This window comes from Saccoglossus kowalevskii, chromosome 9, assembly GCF_978046115.1.
Source record: "Saccoglossus kowalevskii chromosome 9, keSacKowa6.1, whole genome shotgun sequence".
Classification (NCBI taxonomy): domain Eukaryota; kingdom Metazoa; phylum Hemichordata; class Enteropneusta; family Harrimaniidae; genus Saccoglossus; species Saccoglossus kowalevskii.
The window spans coordinates 21,363,719-21,380,799 of record NC_140649.1 but is presented as its reverse complement, the minus strand read 5'-3'; the positions used below and the strand labels follow the sequence as shown (position 1 = coordinate 21,380,799).

The window sequence follows — 17,081 nt, the reverse complement described above, 5'->3', positions numbered from 1 at the left end:
CGTTTGATTGATAGAGTTGAAATAAAAGGCAAAAGAGGAAGAAATGTGCCTGTTCTATTAACCAAGGATCACTGTAATCAGATAAAATTACTTATTGAAAAAAGAAAAGCTGTTGAAGTCAATGTGGCAAATCCATACATTTTTGCGTGTTTACAAAACTCACTGCGCCCAGTACGTGCAACAGTATGCCTGAGAAAGTTTGTAACAAAATGTGGCATTGAACATGCTGAACGGTTCACCTCTACAAATTTAAGGAAACAAATTGCTACAATGTCACAAATCTTCAATTTGAAAGACAATGAACAAGACATCCTTGCTGGATTTTTGGGACATGACATAAGAGTCCATCGAGAGTTTTACAGACTTCCACAGAATACATTACAAATTGCAAAGGTCAGCAGAATTCTGATGGCATTTGAGAAAGGAAATATTGGAGAATTCAAGAACAAAGGACTTGATGAAATAGAAATCAACATAGATGGTGAGTAGTGTTTTATCCCATGATAAATTCTGCGTTTCACTGCTATGACACTCCAACTATTGTTTTTACTCAATCATCGTCACCTTCTTTAGTTGTATGTCAAATATGGAACTAGCATATAGGCTGGTCACCTTTCCCTAAATTGAAATGCCTGAATTTGTTGATGGAATTTCAATCAATGATTATGGGGAATTGTTATTAGTATCAAATATACACTAGCCAACGATTATCAGTATTTGCTGACACTGTTAAAGATAACAACAAAAATTGTCCCCTTGTATATGCCAGCAGAAAAACCAGAATGACCGATAGAATGAACAGTCTATTGTGTATTGATATTAGGTTAGTATTTGTTCAGGAAATAGTTTTTATCAATGACACTGAACAATCTTTGCAGTAGTTATGCTGTAATCTCTTTGAGCACTGTCTTAGGACGAGAATTGAAATAAGTCGTATGATATTTGTCATTTGGCTTACTAACTTTTCAAAATTGTGTGAATTATAGATGAATGTGAGAATGAAGACCTACTGAATACTGGTAATATCATTGAAGATGAGGAATTTCAAGAAATGAATAATAATAATAATAATAATAATACAGATATAAATGGAAAACTACAAGACAAATGTATGCATATTGATGATGAAGATGTTTCTAAAGGTTTGTTCATATATTTAGTGTTCAGTTTAATTCACCATTTCCTAAGGCACTTGGTGTTCAGTATTTACATGCACTTAATACTATGAATGAAAGGAAGAGGAACATGCCAAAATTTCTTCCATTAGTTGAAGATGTTGTGAAGGTAAACATGCGTATCTGAAAAAGACTGCCACTGATGCTTATACAGATCTACAAGATACAACCACATCAACCTGATAGAAAAAGTATTTATTGTAATAGGGTTTTTGAATGGTTTATGTTGTTTTACAGGTGATGTAGATACAATGAAAGTAGGGCCCTACTCGATAATGAAGAACAGTATATTGGACCTGGGCCATAAAAAACAGCTGTCAGATGATATTGTGAACTCTGCTATTTATATTGCCACAAGAGAGAAAAAGGTATTTATTTTATGTTGAAAGGTTCTGAACAGGTGGAATGGTGATGGCTGAATTGGGAAGCTGAGTTTAAGATTTAATTGCATATTGAATGATAAAGATTTTGGTAAACTTTTACTTATTGCTGCTCAATGGAAAGAAATCTTGTTTTTCTTGTAGATATTCTGTTTCAGGGTATCCCTGACCCTGACAGTGATAATTTGTTCAAAATTGATAGACTTTGTTCACATATCAATGTCATTTTCAATCAAACTTAAATTGGTATGATAACATATTTGGTTGTATTTTCCCCAATATTGCTTTTGTAATTTGATATTTGACTGGTTACCATTGGTATTTGTGTTATTTAGTCTGTGTTTGTTTATGATGATTGTGGAGTGTGGGTCTCTCTGATTCTCTTTTCTGTCAACATAACAGCATGGCAGATTAATGGAGGGGATGGGAGGGGGGTCTCTGATTCACAACTTCTTTGTTGACCTGACCTCAATGGGAATGCCTTAGATATATAATGATCATCAATGAGATTAAAAAAGTGTTTAACATTTGACACTCATTCATTTATAAGTCACTTGAGTAACTCCTATAATCTGTTAATAATTTGTGCCACTATTTAAAGATGCATTCTGATTGACTATTCTCTATGAAAGTTTGTCAGGTCTGTGTTGAGCATTCACAATCGGACGAAATGAATTTTATTTATTTAGATTGAGTTATTCATGCACTGTTCATCACTTTCTGATGCTATCTGACGTGAATATTATGTAAAATACAGTGTATATGTATTGAAATATATTTATTTCATTAGTGCATAATATCCAAAGTGTAGTGCACTTCAACAGTTTTTTAGTACTTATTTCCTCCATTGGTGTCTGCTGTTATGCTTTGTTGCCACAGTTTATTCATTGCTTATCATTAAACATAATCTCCTTTATTTCATTGCTGACAATGTAATTTTATATTGTTTTCAGGCCATTCTTTTTTTTGACCACAATTTAATGACATCTATTTGTTTGAAGGGTGAAATGGCCAAACCAAAAAAGGTAATTATCATTTAATATTTTCCAGACTAGTCAGCTAGTGGAAATTTGTTTCTTCCATTTAGCAACAATTGTCATGTGTATTATTACTAATGCATACAATGTATTTACAGATAAATCTTTCCAAGTATGAGATGGTAATAGGTGCTATGTTTGAAGGTGGAGAAACAACTAATTCTGGCATAATAAATGGACATTGGACACTTGTGGTAAGTTGTAAAATACTGTAAATAATTCAGGCACCATTTTCAATTTTACAGTTGACTCTAAAATTCTTGTATAATTGTTTTCCATTTGCTTTGCATAAATCCATCAGTACTGAACAATTTTATTAGTCCCCGTTCGAATGATCCGTGCGTCCGTCCGGAGTCATATCTCAGAATCCCTTTGGACCGATTATGTTAATTCTTTGCATGTGCCTAGTATCTTATGTGGGACATATGCACATGCAGTGGTTCAGCGATTCGATTCAAAATGACCGACTAGCAGCCATCTTGTTTTTTGAAAATTTTGTATTTTGGACATGCTTTGTCAGTTGTCATTCAAACTTGGTACATAGATTATACATGCTAAGATACATGTCCATGACGATTTATTTTGCAATTGGATCAATTGAATTTTGCATCTTTTTTTTTTTTTTATGTGGTATCTTGGATGTGCTCTGTCAGTTTTCATTCAAATTTGGCACATACATTTACTTTATACATGTTAGGATGCATGTCCATGACAAATTGTGACAGCCATTTGACTTTTTGGCCTTACTACTATATTTCCACAATTTATGTACCATTTTCATTCGTATTGGCACATACATCGTACATATCAAGTGTGTTTCATAATCAGATCAAAGATGGCAGAATAACGGCTGTTTTTATTTTGGCCATATTACTACTACACGGAACATGTGTTTTGATGTAAATAAACAATCTGTTGTATACACCACTTGGAACTCAAGTTTCAAGGACACGCTCGCGACAACCCCTCCGCTTTAATATGACGAGCACAAAGAAAACTTTCAAATATTTAACGGGGACTGTGTCATTTTCAATGACTAGTTTATTTCTGTCCAATATGAGAATTGATTTTTGTAATGCTTTACAGGTGGTTAAGCAAAAAAGTCATGAAATAATATATCTGAATTCTACTGGTGAAAGTAAAGAGACAATGGTGACAATTCAGCGGAATTGGAAGTAAGTAGGAAGAGTTCAATTATAATTGATTTTTTTCTGTTTTTGCATAATTTTGTAGATTTTTAATTTAACTCAAAGTTCTGGGATATACTGTAGTATGAGAAATAGGTAGTTATTGTTTGAACATAACTATGTCCCCAAGAGTGTTTGGTTGCTATAACAAAATATGACATACATGTAGTTGTGGAGCAAATTACCAAGAATTGGATAAGGTTGGATCCATATGCACTCCTACTTCAAGTATTATTCTTGATACAAGTGTTTGCTATAAATTATCAGTAGGATCCTGTGCCACCTACATGCCATAGTTTACTTACCGTAACACAAAAAATGCACCTAACTCTTGCACAAGATTTTTCATTTTCAACAACTAAAATATCTGTTATCTTTTAGTAATTATGCAAGTAAGAAGGGTGAAGTCAGTACTTATACTATATTGAAAGTGGATCATACAATGCAAGATGATGCTGTATCATGTGGTGTGTTAGTCATCAAGGTAATTATGGACTTTCAGCTGCATTTAAAATTAAAATAGTGATATATTAAATGTCAGTGAAAATAAATGGTTTTACAGTACTTTCTCAATGTATGTATCATATATCAGGCCGTTGTATCGACAGCAATGTTTATTTTATTGCTGATAATGTCATAATACTTTTCAGTTTGCAGAGCAGTTTGCTAATGGACAGTCTACAAAATTAATGTATGACATGGACAACATAGTGCAATTTAGAGAAGATATATCACGTTGTATTGTAGAAGCAGGTAAGCTGCCATTTTTAGACATAATGAGAGACATTTTACAGTTCCCAGTCATGGCTGTACTTATTTCACTCAAATTCTGTATGATCATCTCACAAAGTTTTTTTTTTTCATGATGTGATTAACATTGTCTGACTGGCAACAGTTTTATTTCTGAAGTGAGCTTATTAGTCCCCGTTCGAACGTAGTCCGAAAACGGGAACTTATGTTTTGCCCTGTGTGCGTGCGTCCGTGATCACCTGTATCTCGAACATGCATGGGCCGATTAAGTTCAAACTTCACTCATACATCACACATTATATGGGACATATGCACATGCATTTTTTTCATGATCCGATAACGATAGCCGAATAGCGGCCATTTTAAGGCCGAAAATGCATCAAAATCAGACATTTTCACCATTCCGGACCCGGATCTCAGTTATGCATGGACGTATTTCGTTCAAATTTGGTACATACATTAAACATAATAGGACCTTGATGCACGTCTTTTTTTTGGGGGGGGGATCGGGTTTGAAATGGCCAACTGGTGGCCATTTTGTTTTAAAGAATTCAGTTCTGGATCCGTATCTGAGACATGCTTGGATTGATCGAGTTCAAACTTCACACACACAAGGTACATCATGTCACAATTATGTATGTGCATTTGTTTCATGATCTCATTAACGATAGCCAAATGGCGGCCGCTTCAAGGCCGAAAATGCATTGATATCGCACATTTTCACCATTCCGGACCCGGATCTCAGTTATGCACGGACGGATTTCAGTCAAATTTGGTACATACATTAAACATAATAGGACCTTGATGCACGTTATTTTTTTTCTGGATCAAGTTCGAAATGGCCGACTGGCGGCCATTTTGTTTTAAAGAATTCAGTTCTGGATCCGCATCCGAGACATGTCTGGATTGATCAAGTTCAAACTTCACACACACAAGGTACATCATGTCACAAATATGTATGTGTATTTGTTTCATGATTTCATTAACGATAGCCAAATGGCGGCCGCTTTAAGGTTGAAATCGCACATTTTCACCATTCCGAACCCGGATCTCAGTTATGCATGGACGGATTTTGTTGAAATTTGGTACATACATTAAACATAATAGGACCTTGATGCACGTCATTTTTTTTTCCAGATCAAGTTCAAAATGGCCGACTGGTGGCCATTTTGTTTTAAAAAATTCAGTTCTGGATCCGTATCCAAGACATGTCTGGATTGATCAAGTTCAAACTTCACACACACAAGATACATCATGTCACAAATAGATATGTGCGTTTGTTTCATGATCCGCTTAACAATAGCTGAATGATGGCCATTTTAAGGCCGAAAATGCATCAAAATCATGTATTTTCCCAATTCCAGAACCGGATCTCAGTCATGCATGGATGGATTTTGTTCAATGTGTTGTACATATGCAGGTGCATTTCGGTCATGATCTGCTTTGAATGTATATGTCACTCAAATATGAACGGAACAGGGACGTGTCATTGACAATGACTTGTTGAATTCTTGAACGTGATTTGATTCATTGGTATTTGGGACAAAGACAGTACTTGAAATAACAACTGAATATAACATCAATTTATCTGTTTAACTGTTTTCCAGACATGCATGGTATAATTTTGTTCAAAATTAATTGCATTTGCCATATTGATTGTTCTGATAAAATTGTATTTTTTTTTATTTTTAGCTTCAGAAGATTCTAAGACGCACATGTCAAAGAGAGCTTCTGTGCATACTCCATCCCTAGAACTTAAGAAGACGGATTTCCTTTTACCTATGAAGAAATCTGTTGAAGGTAATTTTATTTCCCTTACCGTAAGACTAAACTTATTTTTAACTGTAACTAATCTGTGTTCTCAGTTGCAATTTTAACTTGAAACAACTCGTCCAAGAAATATTTTCTAGCACTTTATTAAATAACTGGCCACTGGTTATAAAATAAGTCAGCGGTGAGTCAGCTTTCCTAACACCACTGGTAGCACTTTATTGGTTCAGTGGATAGGGTTCCCACAGGGTCTCCTGAGTGGTCTACAACGAGCTTATTCTCAGATTACCAGGGTCACATTTGGGTGTCTGTGGTTGAGTTAGGGGTTTGCTATCTTAGTTAAATTACCCGGTCAATAGAGTCCTCTAACCATTCCTCCTGTGCGATTACCACTGGTACCAGTGTTAAATCCAAAGTACACCAGTATTATTCCAACTAATAAGCAATGTAGGAATTCATTGACGTTAATGGCCTGGTTCAATCCGCTTTCCTATGGGTGCACCCCTACAATAGTCAAGTGACAGATAAGCTGGTATCGGCTTTCTGTGGCTGGTACACACATCTACAAATCCCCAGTCAATCCTCACTTGTTGGAGTCAGGATTCCAAGTTGGTTCAAAGTGAGTACACCATAACTATTAAACTCCCAACAATGTTGACAGTGACTTGCTATAAAATGTGTTAAATATCACTCTAGTCAGCACAACTGTACAGGCGATTTCTCCTACTCAGTCCTAGTTGGTCACGTAATTTTTAGTCTTTGCAAAGTCATTACTTATTCTGACCAAGTTTTCAGCAAGTTACACTACACACTTGTCATAATAACACTTGTGTACGTTCTCTTCAAGTCTACGGTCACTGCTTTGCTTGTTATCTCTATATCAGTATTTTCCCATCCCATACCTACAGAAATTGTATTCCACCACAATATTTATCATGGAAAATGATAAAATGACAATTAATATTAAACAGCATTAAATTTTCTTATCTATTAATTCAAATCTAGATCTTGCTGTGAACAAGACACAAGTTTCTAATAAAAGAACCTCCACATATTCTACCAGTGATTCCTCACCAAAAAAGAAGAAAAAATCAGCGGAAGGTATTGTTTTTATTTTATCTCTTATTAGTTATCGTGTGGTTTCATTGGTTGATCAGTACCAGATGCTGTAACATTATCAGACAATAACAGGGTAGTGCTTGAGGACAATGCACAAAAAAGATCAGCAATATACCAAATTGTCCGCACTTGTGAAGATTGTTTAAACAACAAATCCATTACTAGTCGTTTAAGTTAGAAAATCCTGGTCTTTTTAATTGCAAAATTACCTATAAACATGTTTTTGTATGCCATTTGTTTGTGAACGTGTTAAAGTCAGGACGCAATAACAACAGAGTTGTTGTCCTTTTTCTTGAGCACATCACTACATTTTGGGCATTATAATTGAAATAATGGATTTCTCGCTGCCATAATGGATGGAAATGGCCTCTTAAATAATGTGTTTTTTCTGCATCTCGCTCATTGAACACATCCCTGTACTAGTACTTGACCTCTTATTGCTAAATAATGTCTGGTAAATGGGTTTTCTGCAGAAAGTATCATTAGTTGTTGCATTCCATCACAAATCTCCTGCTTGTAGGAGTAGAGTATCCATGCTTGTTTGGGAGAAATTTCCTGAATAACGTCTTAACTCATAAATTTGAACTGCTCGCAACAAAAAAGTACTTTCCTAGTGAATGTAGACAAAGTATAGTGTGCGAAACCTTCGAGGGTGTCATTCTTTTGGGTTTGTTTTCAGTGCTCCATTACTTGTGATTTCAGCTTCATTTACTAACTGCCTTGATTTGTGTTATTTTTATTCCAGATGTAATCATGTCATCACTGTATAACAAGAGAACTTCCACAGATAACCCTATGCAGTCAGAAACTAAGAAAGCTTATTTACAGAGAGAACCTGATAAAGGTATTATAATTGATTGATTGTATTCCCTTCCTAAGCACGAAGTCATATATATTTTGCTCTCAGTTAAAAATTAATTTGTCTTGTGGTTTCTACATTGCTTGCTATCATTAAGTCTTGAATACTAGACAGTTTTATTTCCATGCACTAAGTTCTTTTGGACCTCTTATGGTTTAATTACATTTTCTCTTGTGCTTAGGTGTGAGTGATGGGAAAAAGATGTGGACCACAGAAGAACGGACAATAGTTAAAAACTATTTTATGAGAAATATCAGAATGTTAAAAGTTCCTGGAAAGATTGAATGTACTAACTGTCTGAAAGAGAATCAAGTACTGGCCAGCAGGTCATGGAAAAACATAAAGTATTGTGTGTACAATCTGATAACAACATATAAAAGGCAATCAAAGTCAAAACAGCATTATTCTTAACTCTGGCTACAGGTCTTCTGTATGCCATTTAGTTGGTTGGGGGTGGGTTATCAAATATGTAATACATGCAAGAATGAGTTTCATCTTTCTTACATGTGTCTTGAATGCTTCTGTTAGCATGTGCTTTCATATATGGTTATGGTCAAAACAAGTCAATTTATATTGATCCAGTATAAATTAATTTTGGTTTATGTGCTTATCTAGATGCACTTCAAATAGAGCAGATAAATTTTCAATTATAGGTAATAACAGTATGCAAGATCAAACTTGTTTGCATATGAATAGATAAACTATGAACATAATTTCAAAGCTTCACAATATGATGAAGCCTGGGCTCTAAAAGATGGTTATATCAGTTTCACAAACCTGTATCACACCTTGTTCAACACTTGTTGGGCACACAACAACCCATCCCATCACGCAGCATTGCCATATTTTTAGTGTTTAAGTACGGATGGTTTCATTGTGTGCCCCTCATACATGTATATTAAAACCTGAATATTTGATAATTTGTTGTCGCCCCACCCCCTATCCACCATTGACATTTGCTGTGATGATATCATTTACTTTATGTAACTATTGCTGATTTTTTTAATGTACATGTATTCAGTGTGTACCATTAAGAATAAAAAAAAGGAATTCAAACAAATTTTATGTTCAGTAATGATTTATTATGTAGAGATTATGTTTTAGTTATGTTTGAAACATTCACTTTATATGTGTATAATTTGGAAATTTGAGAATGACTTCAGCCTTGGTAATATGCTAAAAAACAACAGTATTGACTTCTGTGTGAAGCATGTACTAATAAAGTGAGTATGAGGTTACCCTCTCTGTAATGAAAATGTTGGCTGCAATAAATGCAGTCACTTCCTTGTATGGAATATCAATAAAAAAGTTGGCAACAATAAATACAGTCCCTTCATTACTTGGAATATTTTGGTTTGGAAAAAATAAAGTCACTTAAATACACTGATTATCAATAGTTAACATTAATATATACAGTCACTTCATTGTGTGGAATATCAATTAATATTTTGCGAACACTAAATGCAATTATTTCATTGCATAGAATGTCAATGAATATTTTACGAACAATAATACAGTCATTTCATTGCATAGAATATCAATAAATATTGTGAAATTAATATATACAGTCACTTCATTGCATGGAGAATATGAATGAATATTTTCAGTGGCAGATCTAGAGGGGAGATTCTTGGGGTCATCAGTGAATGCAGACATTTCATTGAATGAAATATCAATGAATATTTTGCCATCAATAAATAAAGTCACTTCTTTGAATGGAGTATCAATGAAAATTTTGACATCAATAAATGCAGTCAATTCATTGCATAGAATATCAATGAATAGTGGCAACAATATATACATTCACTTCATTACATGGAATATAAAAGGATTGTCTTGCAATAATCATTTCTAATTAAAAAGGAATATAGTGTAATTATTTCTGTTTTAGAAAAAAAAACAATCCAAAAGTCATCGCCTTGAATGGTTTATGTTTGAAACAGTTACCTCTGCTTTAGATGAGCAGTGAAATATCTTGTTTATTTGCATGTTTTCCGAGGACTTGCAACAAGATTATGAGTGACACCCCCTGAAATTTCCTTGTCCTCGCAACAAAATCACAGTCCTCGGAATTTTGTCCTCTGTGGCATAGGAAAAACCAGGTCAGCAAAATTTTGAGATACTCTAAAAATGCGTTAACAGGGCAAATCCTTAATAGATTTGATGATATGTTTTTTAATTTTATGGCAGTAGGTACAGGGGAAAATGGTGTCCTCGTATGGGGGGTGCTGTTACCTAGTCCTCACAACATATAGCAATCCACGTATGTGTGTGTGTGTGTGTGTGTGTGTGTGTGTGTGTGTGTGTGTGTGTGTGTGTGTGTGTGTGTGTGTGTGTGTGTGTGTGTTTCGCTGCGTAAATATATGACGGTGGCATAAATATTATGCTATAGTCGTATACCATAATTTATATGTTTCCTAAATAATGTGCAAATTTTCACAGGTAGATACGAATTAGTTCAAATATAATGGTACTTTTATTTGAATTGTTATGCTGCGAATTGGAAACACGTGGGCGATGTAATGTGCGTCTGGAACATTCGAAGCAAGCGCACTTACGATAAAAGCGCAAATGCTATCAATTCGGGAATCGGCAATTATCACCTTACCTAGGTGGTAAATGTTTAGGCCTTATATACAAAAAAGTTCTCAAAAAACAAAGGAATGTTCATGCAATCTTAGTTAACATTGGAAATAATATTATTGTCTCTTAATGTGAAACCATGATAAAAACAAATGGGTTATGAGAATTCAAAAGTGATATAAATTTGACCCACCAGGATTAAAAGTGGAAATAGGGTAAAGCAATAAATTCAAGGCCATAAAAACGCCTATTTAGAGTGAGAGCCGAGCGCCACCCATATATTTACATCTAGGTTGTTAGCTTGGGTCATAATAATGCCTTACAGTGAAGGTGAGAGCTTAGCTGTATTTTTATAATAATAAATAATGAATCTGTAATAATAAATCTGTTAATTTATATCGTGTGTGTTAACATGAATTATTGAGAGGAAAAGTGAACAGAACACGCCATCACATGACCGCCTGTTTGTTTGTTTGTTTGTTATTACTTTTCTGACTGCCTATTTGATTTACGAGTAATCGGACAGTCTGATGGTCTTTAATGAGTGGTCGTGATGATACGCACATGACGCATACGTGTCATGTACATCCGGGTATATTTTTTTCTGATCGTTGCCCCATTTAAATGTCTGTACAAAATGAGTTACATATATCATGGAAGGTGCATATACTACACACGCAGCAACCATACAGACAGACATACAGACGCTATACCGTGGAATTTGTAGAAAATCCTGAAAACTCCTTAAATTTGCGGTATAACATATTTAACATAATTTTCTACACATAACTCCTGCGAATAAAAAAAATGTTCGATTATGATATAAGGAGATCACAATGCAAAACTAAGTGGATTTCATGTAGCCTTAAGCATCCATTACATCACAGAAGCGATGATGTACAGTAATACCAGTAGTCGGGCTGAGTATGCTATTTTACTCCTTAGTAACACAAATATGATGCTCGTGGGAGTCATGTTAGCTTTAGTCATCTCAGTGGTCGATTACCTACACACGTTGCATAATTGAACGTTGCACCTACTCGTGGTTGTCAGACTAATCAAAAACACTTTGTTATTTTATGCAGCCGAACTTCCTCTTTCCAAAATACTTCTTTGTTTACTACCACTGATAAACTGTAACAGGGTTTTTCATGTTGAAACCGATTGTCATAAGTTGCATCGTTGGGGTTACTAAAGTGATCACGTGAGCGGCATGTGATATCACTGCGCCTGTATTATGATTATACAAGTTTTTTGAAACAAAAGTTTGGTTCGCTGTAACGCAGCAGCCCTTTCACATCTACCCGATGACCACACGTAATGTTTCAAAACGCCAGCATTCTAATCATAATACATGTATTAAATTGAAAATTGGTTAATTGTTATTCACAGTGTAGACATGATGGAACAAAACAATGATGGCATTGTTTGCGCACACACAAGCCACATGATAATTAAAGATCGGTAGTCGTCGCGCCACGCATGCGCGAGATATATGGGTCTCATATTAACAAAGATGGCAACTATGACTGTTGCGCAGACAAACGAGTACAAACTGAGACGTTAGCAAGCTTTAATTGGGTATTTTTAGGTGATTGGAAGGTATCGAAGGAGTCACTGGCGGGAATTAGTGCAAGTCGCACTCAGGTCAAACCTCATACTTGTGATTTCAATTAGAAGAGCGCATTGGATTGTGGGAAATGTTTATCAACACAAATGTCGCACATGCTCAGCGCGACGACTGCCGCGTATTAAATAAATGCGGTTGATCTCCCAATTTATATTTACTACATGGGGACAGCCATCTTGAATACAGCTTGGGCCGTGGAGGTTAATACAGAAAGTATCTTACCTGCCCCCTCCCATTGGAATAACGACACCAGTGAGTCTACTATTGCGAGATTTCCTCGATGTCAGAATATTGCACATATATGCGAGAAATTAATAAAAGAAACTTTGCAGAAACGCATTTTGACTTCCTCATGGTATGGTGCCCGTATTTCGATGGACGGCCCTATATTCCGGCATCAAAAAAATGACGAAAATTCACTCTCTGTTAGTATCTTGTCTGTATTACGATAGACGGTCCGATATTATGGAATCAATTAAATATGTCAGTTTGACCACCTGACTGTAATTTTGCACGACTAAGCATGTGACTGCATGTATGTGTAATGAATCCTAGTGATTTTAAGCCATAATGATAATAATAAACAAATGGGGAAGGTGATATATAATCTTCAATTCTTCATGTGCCCGATGCATATAAGTCATCCTAACAATATTGAACCTTCTGTTATGACAGTCCAAAAAAATGTCGATGGTCGTTCACGAAAACGATGAAACACAAGTTCAAGATACACTTTTACGACTTACTACTGGACTTTGAGTAGCAATACATACTGGCCCACATATCACTAAATCACGTGATCTGCTTTGTCCGAACTCGTGCACTTCCGTCTATTTTGTTCCTGATTGACTGTGATTTGCAGTGCCATTCAATGTGACTTTCGTTCACTGGAGCATGATGGACACTCAGACCATGTTACTTTAATGTCGATCTCATTTGATCTGATGTAGAGAATAAGGTAAGTGTGTAAATGTGACATCCATGTTGCCCTGAGACCGACTTCATTTCATATAGCGCAGTGTATTACAAGCACGTTCGTAGAAAAAAACCCAAACACTTCCTCTTCAGGTTCGTTTGGCTATAGACGGTAAAGCTCGTTGTATCATTCAATGGATATATCCCTTGGATTCCCACTATATACATTAAAACTGTGGTGTTTATATAAGGTATGTTCAAGTATGTAATAATATGAGTGAACAGAAAACAGACAGCATGTTTGCCTGTCAAAATATCAGTTATTTGTGGAATTATTTTAATCTCTGTACGCTTGTTCATTTTGTCGCTTGCAATTTATAAATTAGATTGGATTGGATTAACTATTCTGTAGGGGATGGTTAATCATTATGCGTGTTTACATAGGGTCATGACACACAGACGTAAATTGGTTTTTGTTTTTGTTTTATTATTATCGTAATAAACCACATTTTTTTGGAAAATTTTGGAATATCTCTTCCTCGTACGAATAAATGCTATCTATACATACATGTATTGAATTGGGTGCATTATAAAGCTGGTTGTTGTGGGAAACTTCCTCCAATTGCCTGACATTGTTATTGAATATGGGGTTTTCCGTTCACGCGATGTTTTGACGCCAATATGACACTATGTTCTGCGTTTGTCCTGTTGGGCTTATTGTAATCGAGAAAACGCAACGAAACGAAACGAAACGAAACGAAACGGGATGACAAACATAATAAAAAAAATAAACTGTAATCAGAGATAAAATACAATATTTACAAAATATTTGCTGAAAATTATTTTAATTAGTAAATTGCTCGTTTCAGATTAAAGATTTCTGATTATCTGTAATTAGCGAAACGGACCGTTTAATTACTAATTAAAATCCGGTTATTTTCGACAAACGTTTTATGTAGTTGTATAGATGACTGAAAGGTGAATATACTGTTCAAGTTTTGACCGACAATTGTGAATTGTGTACGTGTAAGACACTTGTTTCGCTGATTACAGATTTCTGATGTTATTAGCGAAACTAGTCATTTACTAATTAAAATGTTGTTATTTTCGGCAAATATTTTGTAAATATTGTAACCTATTTTCTCTTATTAATCTCTTAATATTATTGTCAATTTTGTTCTGTTTGAAGGCGACTGGTATTATGGAGATGCAGACCCAGGAGTCAGTAGTGTTTGTTATGTACGTCAGCGGGGAGAACTCCACCAACAAAGCGTGGTGTCATAAATACGTAATAGACATGTTAGAAAGTCATGGAATCGGGTGTTACCACGAAGAACGAGATTTTCCACTCGGTGAGCCAACGCACGACGTGATCCGTGACGCCATCAGGCGCCACCCGTGTACTATCCTACCTTTTTCACAGACGTTCGTGCACAAATTTAGTGGATATTTTAAGTCGATTTTGGAATGGAGGGAGGGTAATTTACTGATATGTATAAAAATAGAAGAACATTTAGAAACACCGACCGAATTTCAAGGTCTTGTTGTTCTCGACCATACAAATCAAGAACAGCGACGTTTTTTCTTTACAAGATTGTTGAAAGCTATTTCGCAGTCAAGACATACCAAAAGTTTACCGGACGCCAGGAGTGAAGTTTATAGTCCCACCTGTTCATTGTCATCCAACGCTAAGTGCCAGGATAGTCCTTACTCGTCCCAAGACTTCGGTATGGGATCTGCGGGGAAATCATTCGTTCAACGTTCAATGTCGGTCGATTGCGGAACAATGGGCGGTAAGAGAATAATTTAAAGCGCGGTGGTCGTCGAGCAGCGCGTGTTCGAATTTCATATAAATGAACAATGTATTTTACACGCGTTGTATACGTCGCTATGAGTCCCATATCGAACAGGACGCGGCACGACGACTGCCGTCCTTTATGTTTGAAAACGTGGAATGGGCTTTACGATTTTATGAAGACGATGAAGTTTTCAAATGGCGATGACTTATATATATCGTTGGATTTCTCAGTATCTGAGCTACATTGTGAAATTATCGCCTGATATCACTTGTTTGTGAGCAGTTTTATACTGGGTGGCTAGTATTATCCACACACCAATTGTGAGTGATATCAGGTGATAACCTTTTTATCATGTGACCAGAGTGAGTGTTAGAAATCATAAAGACTTAGAAATCGTGAGTTTATAAAGGTACGCTTAGGAATCCTAAGCTTATTTATGCAAATTAGGTGTGACGTATGAGCGCGTCAGAGGGGGCAAATTTGAAATTAGTAATGGCTGCTGAAATTGCCGGAAACATCCTTAGCGATATTTTTAAAAAAGTTTTAAGTCGTCATTATGTGAAGGATATTGCACAATTGGAGTGAATTCGTTCACATATTTTAAAGCGGGAGAGTCGTCACCCGGCCTGCGCACGCGCGGAGATTGAGTCCTTCGCGACGATAACAACACACACTAAAAACGTAAAGGCTCATGGGTAGATGCTTGTTTGTTAACAATGACACGCTATTGCCATCTGATGCATGCGCAGGTGACAACTCCCCCGTCTAATACAGTCTAATATGTGCGATTGCACGACACAAGTGCATTATTTAACTTGCACACCCCAGGCTGGCCAATCACGTTCAATTGTTAGTAAACAATGTGGTCTTAGGGACAGGTAGGCACTGTCGATTCGATTGGTTGAAATCACCAGTGACAGCATCCGCTAAACGTACGTGCATTAACAATAGTTGTTAATATTTCACTTTTATTTTGTTTGTGTTATTTTATTTCATTCTATTTTATTTTTCAAGCAATGGGTATAATTCAGCCACAATCCCAACGCGCTCGTCGTTACAGCGAAGTTACTCTTTTAGAACCTCCTCCAGTGTCTTGCGATAATCGTAAATTGGCCCTGAGTCGTTCTACCTCAAGGATTCTAGATTATCAGATATACGGGAATGATGAAGAGGAAGAGGAAGATGTAAAAGAAGAGGCATGCGTCACCAACGATTTCTCAAGTCCGCCATTTCCACAATACCAAGATTGGAGTGTCAGTACAGCGGCGTCGCAATGGGCGATAGATGATCGCGCCTCTACCATTTCTGAGAACAGTACAGGTAGCTCGTCCTGTTCAGTCGGACGCTTCACCAACTGTCCAAGTTCTTCGCGTAGTAGACCCTGTTCTTCATTATCACCAACGTCACCAACGTCGCACATGGCCCCATTCGAATGCGGTTTCCGTTACGTTCCGATAGACTATGACGGGGGTCCTGTGGGTGCAAGTAATACACCGGGACCCAAAATTAAAGTGGACATTATCACTCAATGGAGTAAGTATTGTTTGATTTATTGAAGCTTTACATAGAAGCTGTCATAATTGTATTTATTGCCATACTTATTAGGTCCATTCATTATCATTTCCCCATATATCTGTCACCGTAACGCCATAAATTACAGCGTGCCGTAATTTTGCCCGTATTTTACGGGGTACTTTCATCCTACCATATAAGGAAATGCGAATTCCAAATATAAAATGATTACGCAAAGAAGTTCACTGATTCTGTTCTACATATCCACATATACATATTCTGGATTTCGACATATCCATGATGTAACCTTGGAAGGAAAAGATTATTACGAGGATACCTCAAAGTATTCACTCAGACAGTACGCC

General features: G+C 36.1%; 1 protein-coding gene and 1 long non-coding RNA gene across 2 annotated transcripts; both read left to right on the top strand.

Annotated features, from left to right (window-relative positions):
• Window positions 1–1,074: 1,074 nt before the first annotated feature.
• Window positions 1,075–8,689, top strand: LOC146738969 (uncharacterized). The gene is made up of 11 exons (XM_085503774.1): window positions 1,075–1,142; window positions 1,413–1,543; window positions 2,509–2,580; window positions 2,691–2,786; window positions 3,679–3,767; window positions 4,161–4,263; window positions 4,430–4,532; window positions 6,222–6,329; window positions 7,305–7,400; window positions 8,164–8,262; window positions 8,459–8,689. The coding sequence occupies exons 1-11, from the start codon at window positions 1,112–1,114 to the stop codon at window positions 8,686–8,688; spliced, it is 1,158 nt and encodes a 385-aa protein (XP_085359900.1). The 5' UTR covers window positions 1,075–1,111; the 3' UTR covers window position 8,689.
• A 6,448-nt stretch (window positions 8,690–15,137) lies between these two features.
• Window positions 15,138–16,379, top strand: LOC144350112 (uncharacterized). The gene is made up of 2 exons (XR_013420162.2): window positions 15,138–15,198; window positions 16,219–16,379. It is a non-coding gene; the product is annotated as an uncharacterized LOC144350112 (long non-coding RNA).
• The last annotated feature ends 702 nt before the right edge of the window (window positions 16,380–17,081 follow it).